The sequence below is a fragment of the Drosophila grimshawi genome, unplaced genomic scaffold, assembly GCF_018153295.1.
Source record: "Drosophila grimshawi isolate 15287-2541.00 unplaced genomic scaffold, ASM1815329v1 contig_311, whole genome shotgun sequence".
Lineage (NCBI taxonomy): Eukaryota > Metazoa > Arthropoda > Insecta > Diptera > Drosophilidae > Drosophila > Drosophila grimshawi.
Window position 1 is genome coordinate 14,323,171 of NW_025063098.1, and position 15,419 is coordinate 14,338,589.

General features: G+C 43.6%; 5 protein-coding genes across 5 annotated transcripts; 1 reads left to right on the top strand and 4 right to left on the bottom strand.

The window, feature by feature from the left end:
• Positions 1-2,176: 2,176 nt before the first annotated feature.
• On the bottom strand, positions 2,177-10,050 carry LOC6570386 (methionine--tRNA ligase, mitochondrial). Its single transcript, XM_001996599.3, has 6 exons — positions 9,899-10,050; positions 9,548-9,828; positions 9,068-9,490; positions 8,727-8,991; positions 2,935-3,132; positions 2,177-2,707 (listed from the first exon to the last, which is right to left on the bottom strand). The coding sequence occupies exons 1-6, from the start codon at positions 9,990-9,992 to the stop codon at positions 2,232-2,234; spliced, it is 1,737 nt and encodes a 578-aa protein (XP_001996635.1). The 5' UTR covers positions 9,993-10,050; the 3' UTR covers positions 2,177-2,231.
• Positions 10,051-10,345: 295 nt separating this feature from the next.
• Positions 10,346-11,237, bottom strand: LOC6570387 (uncharacterized protein CG45076). The gene has a single exon (XM_001996600.2). The coding sequence runs from the start codon at positions 11,228-11,230 to the stop codon at positions 10,409-10,411; it is 822 nt and encodes a 273-aa protein (XP_001996636.1). The 5' UTR covers positions 11,231-11,237; the 3' UTR covers positions 10,346-10,408.
• A 402-nt stretch (positions 11,238-11,639) lies between these two features.
• On the bottom strand, positions 11,640-12,522 carry LOC6570388 (uncharacterized protein CG45076). Its single transcript, XM_001996601.3, has 2 exons — positions 12,445-12,522; positions 11,640-12,393 (listed from the first exon to the last, which is right to left on the bottom strand). The coding sequence occupies exons 1-2, from the start codon at positions 12,520-12,522 to the stop codon at positions 11,680-11,682; spliced, it is 792 nt and encodes a 263-aa protein (XP_001996637.1). The 3' UTR covers positions 11,640-11,679.
• Positions 12,523-13,168: 646 nt separating this feature from the next.
• Positions 13,169-14,047, bottom strand: LOC6570389 (endocytosis protein end4). Its single transcript, XM_001996602.2, has 2 exons — positions 13,970-14,047; positions 13,169-13,916 (listed from the first exon to the last, which is right to left on the bottom strand). Exons 1-2 carry the CDS (start codon positions 14,045-14,047, stop codon positions 13,236-13,238), a joined length of 759 nt encoding a protein of 252 aa, XP_001996638.1. The 3' UTR covers positions 13,169-13,235.
• Positions 14,048-14,135: 88 nt separating this feature from the next.
• LOC6570390 lies at positions 14,136-15,097 on the top strand. The gene has a single exon (XM_001996603.2). It carries the CDS (start codon positions 14,149-14,151, stop codon positions 14,911-14,913), a length of 765 nt encoding a protein of 254 aa, XP_001996639.2. The 5' UTR covers positions 14,136-14,148; the 3' UTR covers positions 14,914-15,097.
• The last annotated feature ends 322 nt before the right edge of the window (positions 15,098-15,419 follow it).

Here is a 15,419-nt window from a genome sequence, read left to right on the forward strand (position 1 = left end):
AGTTGTCTGCACTCCTGTTCACCAAAGGAAATCAATTTGTGCTCTGATCCCTCACTCCAGCTCATGTTACATCTGTCTGTTTAAGATTGATGAAATCAGCTCCAGGCAGTGCCACCGCACAGCATTACAGAGCCAACTAACTTGATTACAACATTGCGCATACGCCGAGTAATACAAGCGATGCAATTTAATTATGCTTCGCCATCAGGTAGTAGGCGCAAATGCAACACATGCAATGTCAATTAATCAAAGTGCACCACCAATAATGCCCCTTCATGTGCCTTCTCCAGATCAAGCAGCACTCAAACTGCATCATTAAAGGTATTACCCTAGGCGACAGCCTCCAATGTTTGGCATCCTACGGTCACCGCTGAACGTTTGCTGGCTGACTGCCACTACTCGCCTGCCCACCTGTTTTTCTGACTCCGCGTGCATAATTAAATTTATTATGCAAGAGTAACAAGACAAGCAAGTTGTTCCTCTTAGTACTGTTTTTCTTGCAACAAGCCAACCACTTTAAGCTTCAGCCCCACAGCGCCCGTTTTTCACGAGCACATTGCAATTTATTAACAAACCGACGTGTTTTCCCAACAAGGAGTGTTCAAATAATAGCGTGAGATTTTATATTTAAGACAATTCACATTACAAGTCGCTCAGGAGGTTTAAAGTTTTAGGTTTGACTACAGCGAAACACAGATTTTTAAGCACTACTTCAAATTTCAACTCTTAATTTAACTTGAAAGTCCAAACTTAATAGAGCAACGCATAGCTCTGCATTGCTTTTGCATAAGTTTTGCTACTTCAGGGCAATTATTTGTATTCTTTTTATACCAAATTTAACATATGATTTGCCATTCAAAGCACACAAAGATAAAAATATTTTAGTAAAATGAGAAAAAATGGTGTAATAAAAAAATGTATTTCTGACTCCTGACAAAAAATTTAACTTATAAAGTAACTTTAAAAAAATGATTAGAGTTGTAGCGTTATTTTAATATAAAGTGGACTTTAACTGTGAGTACTAATTGGACGGGGACCTCAGAAAGAGCTTCGTCGAATCGTTTGCATACTGAACTATGCATTTGTTACCTTTTTGTTGCTATTGGTAGCGCAAAGGAGAAACTCTTTTGGGCATCCACAAATGCAGTTTGCAAAAATTTGCCGTCTAAAAACAACGTACACGCCAAAAGTCCGTAAAAGCTACCTACGCATTTCGCTTGCCTTCGTCGGATCTGTCTATTTCGCTAATTAGGCTCACTTCACATGTGTTTACGCAAATGTGCGGCAAGCTGTTGCCGCCAATTTGATGCAAACAAATGTGAAAGGTGCTAGAGCCCACAAATTGCTGGCACGCCATCCTGGGCATACAGCTCGCAGCATCATTCTAAAGCATTCCTCCCCTCCCCCCACAACCACTACAAAAAAAATGGTGGTTCCTTGTGTTGGCGCCGGGCTTTCACTAATTGGCAGCCGATGCTCATGGACAGCAGTGGTCCTTGCCACATCGAATACGATACTGGATAGCAGCATCTTCTTCGAGTTGCGTGCAACTAGAGTTCAATCATAGGCGGCGTACACACAATGCTCAACAATTTATATAACCGGTGATGACAGATTGTTATTCAACTGTTGAGCTGTAACATGTTCAGCAACTCGCTTTCTTTCATTAATTCTCATTTGGTATTCTCATCTGGTTTAGCAAATCAAAACGAATTAACATTAAACTTGGCTGGCTGGCTTGGGGACTAATTAAACTGTTCGTCTCAAGCTAAAATTGTTAAATACTCTTGAAGGCATCGCAGCTGTTTTTGGCACTTGGCCTACTGCTCATAAATAACGCTTGATCACCTGAACGTATCTCAATTATGTGTAATAAATAACAAAATATGACCGCTGATATGCGGCCGGAATACGAGTGCGAAACAGATCCTGTTGTATCGGCAAACGCAATTCCGCCGGCTCCTCATAATTAAGTGGTTTTTAATGAGCGCAGGGCCAAATTGTGTCCCTTAGGCAAAAGTAAGCTAGCTGGCAGAATGGGCCCAGTTGTGTGGTGCTTGGACTTTGATTTGTGGCCACTTGGGCTGGCTATTTAGATTAAGCATACGCAGCGTGGCATAACACACAATTCATAAATGTCACAATACGCAGCCAAATGAATAAATTCAGTAGAGAGTTAAGAGTTCAGTTACTGTTTATTACAGGTACGTGTCGTGGAGGGAAACAGCACCTCAAGAAATTGTCTTTGCTGCCTTCTGGTCCTTTTTGGTTTTGCTTCGCTTGGACGACTGCGACGGAGATGATTGCTGCTGCTCCTCTTGTGTAGATTTATCCTGATGCTCCACAATGCGCTGGAATAGCAATGCACTCCACTGGTTATCCAGCTGGTGATTGTGTTGCTTGCCAGTGGCAAAGCTAGCGTTCAAATGATGCCAACTACGCTCAGAGCTGGGCACGTTAAGTTTATCGAGCAGGCGGCTGGTTAGCTGTGGCATCATTGGCTGCAACACAATGCCGCAAAGTCGCAACGCATCCATTGTCATTGCGATTATTGTCTGCAGGCGTTGCGCATCGGGCGTTTTGCCGTTCGCTTTCAGCTCCCAGGGCTTGGCGCACTCAAAGAAATTGTTGGCCGCATGCAGCGTTGCAATAACCGTGTCGGCCACCAAGTGGAAGTGATTGCACTCATAGTGCTGCTCACAGCGCCCTGTAAATGCAAATGCAGATGCGAGTGAAAAATGGAAATGGATATTGAGGGCATTACTTTTCAGCTTTCTGGCTGGCCGCACTCCCAAGTGCACTTGTCGCGTAGTTATTGGCCGGAAGTGCGCGCTTGTCAGTGACATCCATGGAACAAAGTCCACTCAGCCCACACTCCTTCGCAGCGGCGACTGCTTAAATATTTAAAAAGGAAAGGCTGCTGAGATGACTCACCTGCCAGTTGCAGGAGTGCCTCCTGCAGTCGCTTAGCGGCATCCAAGTCTTGCAGCAGCTGTGGCAAGTGCTCGACATGCGACGCGGGATAAACTTGATGTGGATTCAGCGTTTTGGCACAGGCCCGTGACAACAAATTGCCCAAAGTGTCCGCCAGCTCTGAGTTTAGTATGCGCAACGCCTTAACGTGACTGAAATCTGAAATGAGTAAAATATGTCAGCTATTCTGGAAAACTTTACAACTTCACTCTTGACTACACATGGGTCCAACATGGTGCATGAGTGATATTAATATATTGTCGGTTAGCTAAGCTCCGTTGGCAACCATTTAGCTTTTAAGCTGTAATAACACTGAGGCCTCCGGCTAAACTAGTTGCCCATTAAGGGGATTAAACCAACACAAATGACAAAAAAAGAATAAAAAGTTCTCGTCGGTTGTTGTCCGTTTTTAAAACTCTTACAAAAGCAAATGAGAGAACAGAAGTAAATAGAGATATGAATCCAAATTACTAAACGAAACCAAGGATTAAGGTAACCACTATGCACACAAGCATACCACTCAGCGGGCTTACAACAATAAAAATAAATCGCATTTAAAAAAACTGCAACAAATATTTTAAGCCTTTTAGTGTATCAAGGGATTTCAGAATGTCTGCTTGCGACAACATATGGGAGAAAATAAAACTCAGTATAAGCAGATATATAAGTGCGATAACATATCGAATTTTCTGTATATATACACAACTTCTTAAGATTAGCTTAGTCGAGCAAATAGAAAGGCACTTTGACAGACATCACAATATCATCTCGACTCTTATATCACTTTTATATTGTGTTACAAAAGTATTATTTTTATTATATAGCATCAAAGTACAGTATCATATAAGTGGCTAAAGAATAAATAATACTGATATTATTATTACTATATGGAAATACACTTACTATATTGCACAATTACTATATATAAAATATCAAATTATTCGCGTTTTTTTTACCGAATGCAATTGATCCGCTTTGCTGGTGGGATAATGCGCTTTGAAAAGCACTATAAAATAAATAAGCGGGCAGCAATTAGCAATGTGGGTGCAATATTTACCTTTAATAAATGAACTGCGCAGACAAAATACACAGCACATGCACATGTAGAAGGTCATTAGTAAGGGACCAGTGCTAATTGGCATTGGCCATAATTATTGACGTCATTATGCGGATAAATGCAACCAAATCGTTTCATTTATCTGCGTTGCCTAGAGTAATAAGCGGCATCAGTACCGATTTGGGACAGCCCACAAAATTTGGCGTCGATTTGGCATGCAACGTTAATTAAAATACTTGCTATGAAATTTGATTTCCATACAGCAGACCAGTCCAGAGGATGCACACAACAATGATCGATAATCAAGGATGGTCGTTGGGCAATTTTTGACTATTGTTGGGGCAACAATTGCGTTGCTAGTTGCCGCGTGGGATTTTTGGTAGCTTTGTTGTTATAGGTGTGTAATTAAAAACTTTTTGTTTGCTACACAAATTGCACCTGACATCCAATCATTTTCACACCGCATTTCGATATTTAATGGCCAAAATGCTGGCTTTACTGATTGGCGGTTGGTGGTGCTAATTTGTTTTGGCCATTGGAAAACATAATCATCATTGATTGAGTGACGCAATTCAAGTATATGAATTCATGCACCGCACGAATTTCAACCAAAAACAATTGTACTTGTTATTCAAATATGCATAAAACTTGACGTCGATTCACAGTGCTGTGGACTTGTATTTCCATGGCAAGAACCTGAGCACTGCACCGGAAGGTGAGCAGCTGTCGTGTGCTCCAAAAACAAATGCATATGCATGCCCATCGCATTTGCATATATATATATACAAATATACATAAGTGTGTGTGTGTGCTTTCATGCGACTTTTGGCGTAACCTGAGGTTTGGCAACGACAGGAGCTTTGGCCACGCAGCTGCAGCAACTAAATGTGCTGCCTGCTTCTGTGCGCTCCACATCATTAATGCAATTGTATTGACGCTGACGCTTGTCGGGCTCAACTGTGTGTGCAGCATTGCGGCACAGCTCTGTTCCCAAGTCAAGTTGGCAACTACTACTGAATTTGAATGCCGGCAACTACACACACCTAAATATATCTACATATATTTGTATGCAACAAGCTTCTAGTTGGGAAACAAACAAAAAAGCTGGTATAGCCTTTGCTTGAATGCGAGAATATCCTGTGGGATGGTTATTTGCTTTAGAAAAATATTGCGTAGAGAGATATAATGATTATTAAAAAAATACAAAAATCTCTCTAGCAACGAATGAAAAAATTGTAATGTTGAAATTATGCGCTTTTCTCTCTACATCGTTCTCTCTCGCTCAATTCTGCCATCTCTGTCTGGACATTAAATCAAAGTATCCTGTTATAAAAGTGTGTGAGACATTCTCATTCCAAGTTGATTATTACATATTTATGGAATTTGAACAAGTTTTGAACTGAGTTTCCAGCTGAGCTTCATTTGATTTTCGATGCCATCGGTTTTTTCTCCTCTTTTTGGCCAAAATCAAAGTCGTAATTGAAATGTACTTTGACAACGGCTTGCCCACTTTAATGCCGATGTGAGTTAGTTTTTAAACCAATCGTGAACATCTACATCAACTCACAGCCCAACATTTGCCATAATTGCAAACTCAATTGCAATCGTAATCAACATCTGCCATGTCTGTCGACCGGGTCGAGTCCTGTGAACTGCTTACGTGTGCAGCGACAAATTGCAGAAATGTTTTGGACTTAAGTACATGGACATGGAGCCGCATGTGCAATAGCATTCACCAAAAACAAGCGTAGTTTCGGCAAAGTTTTGCACAAGTTGCACAGGTGCAGGTGAGTGCCTCAGGAAATGGCGACTAGAGCGTAGACAAATGTTGGCACATAAACCAACGGAATTATATTTCGAACGTTGCTTATGCGCCTATTTGCTGACTCTGGCAACTTACAATTCTTTTAAATGACTTGTCACACTTGTCGTTTGTTTTTGCCTCTTGCACACAAAACTTCCGGCGCAATGCAAATGAAATTGCAAGCCAAGTTGCAGCAACTCTATGACACGAAACGGGTGTCGCAAGAAGTGCCAGTGGCAGCCTGACAACTGTCGGCGTCAAATATTTAAGCAATTTTACACCGCCCATAGAAAGCAAAGTCACCCAAAGGCATTCAGGGCCACGCTCACTTTTTGCCTTGTGGCATCTGCGTAGACGATGTGGGTTATTTCTCTAATTTTTGACTTTATGGCATCGTAACTCTTGAAGACATTTTACTTTAAGTGTATTTTTTAAAGCGGTATGCTCGCCTGGATGATACTCTGGGTACATAGACACAATAGGAAGGATATGGGTATATATAAAAAGCATAGGCAAAGCTTAATCAAATGTCGCTTACAGCCTGCTTCGCCTCCAAGTAGACCATAAGAATATTATTAATATATAAAAAGTATTCATTATTGAGTGTGAGAGTGCCTTTTACTTCATGGTACATTTCAATACGCCGTATTATAATTTTGTTAATGGGTACGTGGTATAAAAGACAGCGATTAGCAATAGACAAATAAAAAAAAAAAGAAGACACTTTACGGCACCATGTTTGAGGTAACGACTGAAGTTCAGAAAAAGAAAGCATTAAAACTCTATCTGGCAAATGGAGCAATGTGCACAAACATATGATGATAATGTATATAAAATTCTACATCTGAATCCCACACAGATGGTTGAAATTAGTCCTTTGATAGCTTGGCAAGTGCTTGCCGGGTATTTAAAGTGAATAATGCCGTTGGGAAATCGTGTCAGTGCTATTCACTGCTGCGCGTATTCTTTTTGTATTTCCATAAAAACTTTGAGCGCTTTCGCCCGGACACTTTGGACAAATGCAGTTCCAGTGTAACATCAGCCGGACAGCTCTGACATCTCTTACAGCGATGGTGGGCGAAAGTACGCCGGAGGCGACTGCAGACCCACCGATATGGTGCAATTTCAAAATTAAATTATTTGTTACGAAAAGTTGCTCACTTAATGATGTGGCCCATAATGCCGATGATGATGCTAGCCGTGGCCTCTGCTCCTGCTCTTCCTGGTACTGGTGCCACTCTTGATTATCGACGGTTATCGTCATAAAACTGCGCTCAAATTTTGTTAGCTGATGGAAGCGGATGTCACCAACCAGTGCCGTTGGGAATAAAACGTGGGCAGTGCACATCTATTGAAATGAATTTTGAAATGTGGCAGGCAAGTGTACAAGTGTATTTGTGTGAAAACATAATATGCGACGATAAGCATATTATGCACAGGCTGCATTGAAAATCAAATAAAAATGAAAAAATATCGACAACATTTTAAAATCCCACTCAAAAGTCTCGTAATTGAATCTTGTGCGCGCAGCGCAGTTGGTAATTTTCGCATATTTTCTGCTTTTTGTCTGCTGTTGTTCTTGTAATATGCGCAATATTAACGAGGCGCGTGCAAAATGCAATAAAAATGCAATTAAATTAGCCGCAAGGCAACAGGCCGTAAAAAGTAACAGGAACAGCAAGCCAGGGCATGAGCTCAGCTCAGCTACCAAAAACTGTAAGGCCAAATTAAATAAAGGTAAGGGCGTTGCCAGACATAAGCCAACAGGAGATGAGCAGGAGCAAGAGTCGGTAATAATTGAAAATTTGAAAATTAAATTTAAATTTCACACAAACAAAGCAGACGAAAAGCTATTAAGTTGGAGACTCAACAGCGGCCGTTTATGCAAATTCAATGGAGAAAAGGTTATGCTTGGAATCAATCAAATCGCATCAAATGTGGGCGTAACGAACAACAACAACAACAACAACAAAAACAACAAAAGCCCCTGAAATGTTCAAGTGTATTTTGATGACTTCTGGCAGTGCGTCGAAGCGTGTTAATTGCTTTTGGCCAAAATTCTGTGAGTGTGTCTGACAGCTCAGGCGCCTTTGAAAACAAAACAATTTGAATTAGTTTCTTGTTAAACAGCAGCAACGGTGTAACATTGAATGCATGCATGACTTGCTCACAAGCCGATAATAGATTAAAGATTAACTGTCCGCCTGTCGATGTAATCGTTAAGAGGACTGCTCTGCCACACAATAGCTCTGGCTTTAAGTGTGTTTATGTAAGTAGTGTCGGCTGAGGCAGCCAGCAAGCCAGGCAGCCAGGCAGCCAGGCGCCTGCTGTCCCTCGAAGGGCCAAACGACAAACTAATCATATCTGACAACAACCACTTGCATAAGCTTTAAAACTTTTGTCAGACTCTGGTATGCTGTCACAGAAACGAGACTACAACCGGCGGTGCTCTTATGCAAATGCGCAAATCTTAAACCAAGTTCAAGATACAAAAACTTTGCAACCAAATAAACAAAAGTCGGAGGGTTTGCCAACAGCAGCAGCAGCACCAGCAGCAGCAACAGCAACTCCTGCTTCTGCTCCTGGATCTGCGTTTACTTCTGCCAAACCAAAAGTTTCTTGCTGCTTTGGCATAAAATTGAAATGCAACTAAGGTACGAGGAAAACTAACGAAATCATCAAAGTGACGAAGGCGGACGTATTTGCATACAGATACACTCACACACTCGTGTGGGTCACAGCCCAGCGGGAGGTGTGGCTAACAGAGAGATGGACTGCAACCGCAGGGTTTTTTTTTATCCTACTGCCTAGCATATGGCAAACTCAATAGCAAAAAACAAATGGTACATAGACCAAAGAGGAAGTGCATTTCCTATAGATCGGATTACTTACTGCCATCGCTGTGTGCAACGCCCTCGCGCAACAGAAAGTAACGTAGTCCCTCCATTGTATACTGTTTGGCTGCCAGCACAGGATCAACAACGTTGTGCTTGCTCTTCGACATCTTCTGGCCGTCCACCGTCCAGTGCGAGTGGACGTATAGTTGCTGTGGTGGCGACAGGCCGGCTGCCAACAAAAAGGCTGGCCAATAAATGCCATGGAATTTGAGTATGTCCTTTCCAATGATTTGCTGCGCGGGTGGCCAGTAAGCTAAATACTACATAAGGGAATGAAGGAGGGAGATGTCTGTTGGCATGTGACAGATAAACAAGGAATGAATTTCAACTATTTACCTCCTCATTGGGATAGCCTAAGGAGCTGAGATAGTTGATGAGAGCATCTAGCCACACATACACTGTTTGGCTGTCATCATTCGGCACGGGTATCGCCCAGTGTACCCGATTCGCTGGACGAGAGACGGACACATCCGGCAGCGGCTCGCTCAGCGTATCGAGCAGAATCTTCTCGAACTTCGCTGGCCGCACGCGTGCCTCCTGCTTGACCCAATGACGCACATCGTCTTGAAAGTTTGACAGTCGAAACATGTAATTCGTTTCCTCAGTCCACTCGACAGGATGGCCTGACTCCAGGGAGTAGCGTGTGCCGCTGCTCTCGTCTAGGCGCAGCTGTGAGTCGGTCAGAAAGGTCTCATCCGATACGCAATACCAGCCGCTGTAGGCCGCCGAATAAATATGGCCACGTGACTTCAGCCTGTGCTAAAATGAAATCGAACATTAATTAATGGATTGATTAAGAGTTTCCGTTGAACCAACCCAGAAGTGTGCTACGGCCTGTTTGTGTCGCTGCTCGGTGGTGCGTATAAAGTCGTCGTGCGCTATACTTGCTGCTTTAAACACATCACGATAACGCGCCGATATCTCATCGCAATATTGATCCACGGGCACCTTGTGTCCAGCTGCCGCCTGTTGAATCTTCGTGCCGTGCTCATCGGTGCCGGTGCAGAGGCGCACTGTGGTTGTCGGATAACGCAGCCTCTGGTATCGGCAATGCGCATCAGCTATCACCGCCGAATACAGATGACCAATGTGTGGAGCTGAAAGATATCAAATCAAGTCGCCTTTAATTCGATTGTTATTTAACAATTGAGACTCAGATTGACCAACCTGCATTTACGTAAAATATCGGTGTTGTCACGTAGTGAGAACTGCTCCAACGTGCTCCCAACGCTTGTATATGCCTTATTTTACTAACAAACATTTTAAGCAAACTTTTAATTGATAACTGCACGCAGTTTGTATTTCAATAATATAAAAATAAATTGCCGGCTTGTTTTGTAGTGCGCAGCTGTTTGGCCAGTGTTGCCTATCGCCGCATGAATCAGCTGTTGTGTTTCGCCAACTTATGGGTATCACTGTCGCATTCTATACCAAAACTGTTACTTTTTCAAAATTGTTGTGCATCAGTGTTGTAAAACACAGCCACAAAGAGTTTCTGAAGTAATTTTACATCTGCTCGTCAGAAACTGATTAGCTTTCAAATCGAATAATGGTTCTGCCGAAATTGCAAAGACGCTTTAATGAGAATTTTTTTAATTGCATTCTGTTGCCAACAATAATAACAATGAATTAACAAATATATTAATAAGGAACTAAAAACTCAAGTCAATTGAACTTCTATTCTAAGGCGCCACCAGCAGATTGATCCATTTTCTTGGGCTGATACCATTGCTGATGAGAATGCGCCATGCGACGAGTTCTGGCAGCCTTCTGTTTGGCCTCGACTGCTGCACAGGCGGCTTTATAAGCAGCCTTCTTGGTCTTCTCAAAGTCCTGCTTGGCGTCCATGAGTTGTCGATTTAATCCCTCTACGCGATTCTTCGCCGCTTCCAGCAGCTGACTCTTCTCCGCCAGCTCCTGTTGTGCACCCGATGCGACGTTCTCAATATTACCCAGATTCGAGGTCGCTGCGCTCACCAAACGTTTCAATTGGGCGAGCTGAGCCTGTGCCTCGACGGCCGCCTGTGTCGCGGCATTGGCATTGGTCTGCGTATTCTGCAGGGAAGCAGTTATGTCGCCGACGACGGCATCCGCTTCGCTCATTTCCTGCTGAAGTTGCTCCACAATTTGCTGTTTGCCCGCCAGCGCCGCCTCTGCTGCACGAGCCGACTGCGCCGCCCTCTCGGCCAGCTCTGCTTTAACCTGAGATGCGGCGGCTTCGGCGGCGGCCATTTGTGCATCGCTGGCGGCCCTCGCCTCTTGCGCCGCCTTCTGTGCAATATTCGATGCCTTTGTCTTGGCGTCGCTCCTGTCCAGCATATGAGATCGAGAGGGGGACGAACAGCCATCTTCGGCACCTCCATCTCCATCAAAGTACAAACTGGCCATGCTCTGGCGCTTAACATCGCCAGCGCCAGATTTGCCGTAGCTGTAGCTATCCAAGCGAGCAATCGCCTGCAGAAATATGAGTAGGAGGAGTAGCACAGTCCGATACAGCATATTCCAAGCTATTCAGTTTTCACTTCAATCAAACCCATTCAGACAGTTGACGCAAGATTGACTATGTTCTCATGTCATCTTAGAACAATATTTTAGACTTGCTTTTGCCAACGTGCAATTCAAATATGAAATTTTCAAATTCATCCTAGCAAATATGAATCATACCAAAAATGCAAATTTATAGATACCCATAGTTTTAATAATTTTATTTATCATATACAAATACAATTTGTTCAATCCAAGAAGCGGCCTGCAGAGAGCAGAGTTGCCACACTATCAAAACTATTGATAGTTATTCCAGTTAAAGCTACATCTTATTTTGTAGGCGATCACATAAATCTTTCCCAACTGCAAGCATGTTTATTTATTTTCAATTTTGAGTAGTACTTTTATATAAAAGATACATTTCAGTGTGCATATTAATTGTAATATAAATAATTAACGAGAAACTAGCTAAGTCGAGCGGTGCGCCGTCGATTCCTTTGGGCTTTCTGTTTGGCCTCGACTGCTGCACAGGCTGCTTTATAGGCGGCCCTCTTGGTCTTCTCAAAGTCATCCTTGGCCGCAGCTAGCTGATGACCCAGGGTCTCCACGCGATTCTTGGCCGCCTCCAGCAGCTGCGTCTTCTCTGCCAGCTCCTGTTGCGCGCCATTTGCGACATTCTCGATATTAGCCAGACTTGAGGTTGATGCCTGCATCAGTTGCTTCAGTTTGTCGAGTTGGCTTCTGGCCTCCACGGCAGCATCGTTGGCTGCTGCTGCATTCGCCTGGGTGCTTTGTAGGGAGTTACTTACATCCTGAACAACCGCATCCGCCTCGCGGTGTTCCGCCTGCAATTGATCCATGATCTGCTGTTTGCCGGCTAGAGCTGCCTCGGCCGCTTTGGCGGACTGAAGTGCCTTCTCCGCTAGCTGTATTTTAACCTGGGATGCGGCTGCTTCAGCGGCTGCCATTTGTGCATCGTTTGCTGCCTTCGCCTCCTGCGCCGCTTTCTGTGCAATGTTCGAGGCTTTGACTTTGGGATCGGTTGTGCCCACCTGGTTGCCAATGTTGCAGCTCTTATTGCCTTCACAATCTAGCCCTCGTCCGCCATCAGGTTTGCCAGCTGCCTCACCCAGCCGCATCAGGTCGGAATAAGTGTCGAGTTCACGTTTGCTGTATGCCTATCAGCAAAGATAGATTCGATCGTATGCAAATTAGAGAGTAAAACTTACCTTGCCACGCTGACCAATGATGTAGCTTTGAGAGCTAAGCCCGATATTCACGATCAGAAATATAATAATATAGAACATTGTGTTAGCAGTTCTGAATTCATTGTTACAGCACGAAATCTGACTGTAAAATCTTTTCAAGTAAATATAATTTCTACGTTTTCAAAGTGCGTATGCAACTATTAACAAAGGGGTTTTAAATTAATAATTCCTCTTAAAAACCCTTGCAGAGGGATCATTACTTCAGATTAATGAATTCATTACTGTTTGATCTAAAAATCTAAAAGGTGTTTGGCAACTATTGCTTATAGTTGCGGCATAAATGAAAAGCTTCCGCATGGTCTGTGCAGGACATCCTGGCGAATAGATCAGTTCCTGCTCGGGCTATTCTGTTTACTCTGTTTATCGTCTGTGGATTTGACTGCAGCATGAGCGCAGCCCAATGGAGTACGTACTTGTGATTCTAATGCAGCACGTCATTTGAAAATATACAAGGACGCGTTAGCTCCTAGTTTCTATTAGACCATGTTCCCCCAAAAGCATGCAACAATCTTTTGCCTATGTAAAATGTAGTCAATGCAAAAATCTTAATTGAGTCAGATGTGTTTGCTTCTGTGTTACTGAATTCGAGTCCATTGTGCAACTCGCTTTATTGCTTAACTGTGAACATTTACTTTGGTAAAATCTCTATAAACAATCAATATATATATATAAATATATATAAATAAAATAAATCAAAAAATTTCAGTGTTATCAAAATAGTTGAACACATATTTCTGCTGCTGGTCAGCAGCTTAAATTCGGCGCCGATTCCTTTGGGCTTTCTGCTTGGCCTCGACTGCTGCACAGGCTGCTTTGTAGGCGGCTTTCTTGGTCTTGTCAAAGTCCTGCTTGGCCACTTCTAGCTGGTGTTCAAGGTTCGCAACTCGATTCTTAGCCGCCTCCAGCAGCTGTGTCTTCTCTGCCAGCTCCTGTTGTGCACCATTTGAAACATTATTAATGTTGGCCAGATTTGCGGCGGATGCCTGCACCAGTTGCTTGAGATGATTAAGCTGCCGTCTAGCTTCCTGGGCAGCTTCGTTGGCTGCTGCTGCATTCGCCTGGGTATTCTGTAACGAGCTGTTTACCTCCTGGACGACAGCCTGAGCTTCGCTGTACTCCGACTCAAACTGCTCTACGATCTGCTGCTTGCCGGCTAGAGCTGCCTCGGCCGCTCGAGCAGACTGAAGCGCCCTGTCCGCGAGCTCCACTTTCACTTGCGAAGCGGCTGCTTCAGCGGCTGCCATTTGTGCATCATTTGCTGCCTTCGCCTCGAGGGCCGCATTCTGTGCAATGTTCGAGGCTTTGGTTTTGGGATTGTTCTTGTCTAACAGATTGCCGGGGTTCTTGTTTTCACTACCCGCTTTATCTCCACAGTCTTTCTTGGCCCCATCATCGCATTGTAGAGAAATGTCGAGATTGCGTTTTCTGTTAACCTATTGCGTCTGCGTCTTGTAAAAGCATGATCGTATCTGATAGATATACTGACCTTTTCGTGTGACCTAATGAAATGGCTCTGGGATATACAACAGATGCAGAACAGCAGAAATAGAGAAATGTAGAGCATTGTGCTGATCCGTCCAAATTCATTGTTGAATCCACAACTGTCAAGCTGTGCTTTGCAAGCGTTTCAAGTCTGAAAGTTAAATCTTTAGATGAATACGAAAAATGAGACTGTACTTTAAAATCATGTGGCTTCTCATAATATTGTCTGTTACACAAATTGCAATCGCGTCGGCTTACTCCTCCCGGCGAGATCTGCAACGCGGAAAGCGATTGCTCTCCCCAGACTGTGATGGGGAGGGAGAAAAGTGTGCGTCCGGTTCTGGCCAGATGGACGACGTGGCACAGGAGAGACCCGGTTGCATGAAGATCAAAGCGAAGTCACGTACCACTGGAATCGCGATGAAAGCGGCTCAGGAAGCAAAGCAGGCCAACGACGACATGGTTAATGCGGTCAAAGTGGCATCAGATCGGATTAAGCTAGAGTACGCGGACAAGGCGTCCACTGCTGCCAAGGCGGCTGAGGCGGTGCTGGCTAGTAAGCAGCAGGTGCTGGAGCAGCTCGAAATGGAGGTGCGGGAGGCAGAGATTATCGTGCAGGAGGAGCTGCTAGAGCTGAGTTCAGCTGAAGCCAATAGCCAACTTGCACTGAAGGCCCACCAACAGGCCCAAGAAGAGACAAAGCTGCTCATCTCTGGATTAAAGCTGGCCAAAGAGAATTGTGCCAGTGCCGAACAGGTATCAACCGCATGCCAGCAGTCAATGGCTGTGAAGGCCAGTCTCCTGGAAGCAGCCCAGAAGCGCGTCGGTGTGCTCCTGCGGCAACTGAGCGAAGCACGTAACGACTACGCCAAGACCAAAAAGGCTGCCTACAGAGCAATGTGTGCGGCCAACGAAGCCAAGCAACGGATTAATCACACCAAACGCTGATAGAGAGGGCGACAAGGGACGACTTATTGATTAACCGTGTTGAGTTTAATTATTCATCTTTATACCACACGTGTTACCAACGTATATTTTTTGTTAACAATTTCTTCTTTGAATTAGAATCAAGACAAATTTCCAATTTTTGACGATTCTCAGCGAGCGTTGTATAGTAATAAAATGGAACACTTCGAGCAATAATAGTTATTTGATGATAGACAATTGAAACAACAACAATTAAAATAATTTATTCTGTAGTTTATTAAACTTTTTTCTTTAGGGAATAAAAATATAAAATTCCTTGACAACGGGCAAAAAGTGCGCGTGTCTGAATGGCTGCCAAAAATGCTGTGGAACTTTGCCTGTACATTCGTATGCTTGCTAGCTTTTGTGTGATTCCAAACCGAACTATGTAAGTATATATAGATAATGATGGTTGATTTCTCCAACCAATTTTGACAAATACAAATCGAGCTAACTGTAGGCTTAACCGAATCAAGATGCAGTAAAAC

Excerpts from the sequence above, each read along its gene's own strand:
- LOC6570386 (XM_001996599.3), bottom strand. The coding sequence starts at position 9,992 with ATGTTTGTTAGTAAAATAAGGCATATACAAGCGTTGGGAGCACGTTGG. Across the intron at positions 8,992-9,067 it reads TAGGCTATCCCAATGAGGAG|TATTTAGCTTACTGGCCACC; the intron begins GTAAATAGTTGA and ends TCCCTTATGTAG. Across the intron at positions 2,708-2,934 it reads GGCACTCCTGCAACTGGCAG|GGCGCTGTGAGCAGCACTAT; the intron begins GTGAGTCATCTC and ends TTGCATTTACAG.
- LOC6570387 (XM_001996600.2), bottom strand. The coding sequence starts at position 11,230 with ATGCTGTATCGGACTGTGCTACTCCTCCTACTCATATTTCTGCAGGCG.
- LOC6570388 (XM_001996601.3), bottom strand. The coding sequence starts at position 12,522 with ATGTTCTATATTATTATATTTCTGATCGTGAATATCGGGCTTAGCTCT. Across the intron at positions 12,394-12,444 it reads TCATTGGTCAGCGTGGCAAG|GCATACAGCAAACGTGAACT; the intron begins GTAAGTTTTACT and ends CTTTGCTGATAG.
- LOC6570389 (XM_001996602.2), bottom strand. The coding sequence starts at position 14,047 with ATGCTCTACATTTCTCTATTTCTGCTGTTCTGCATCTGTTGTATATCC. Across the intron at positions 13,917-13,969 it reads TCATTAGGTCACACGAAAAG|GTTAACAGAAAACGCAATCT; the intron begins GTCAGTATATCT and ends CAGACGCAATAG.
- LOC6570390 (XM_001996603.2), top strand. The coding sequence starts at position 14,149 with ATGAGACTGTACTTTAAAATCATGTGGCTTCTCATAATATTGTCTGTT.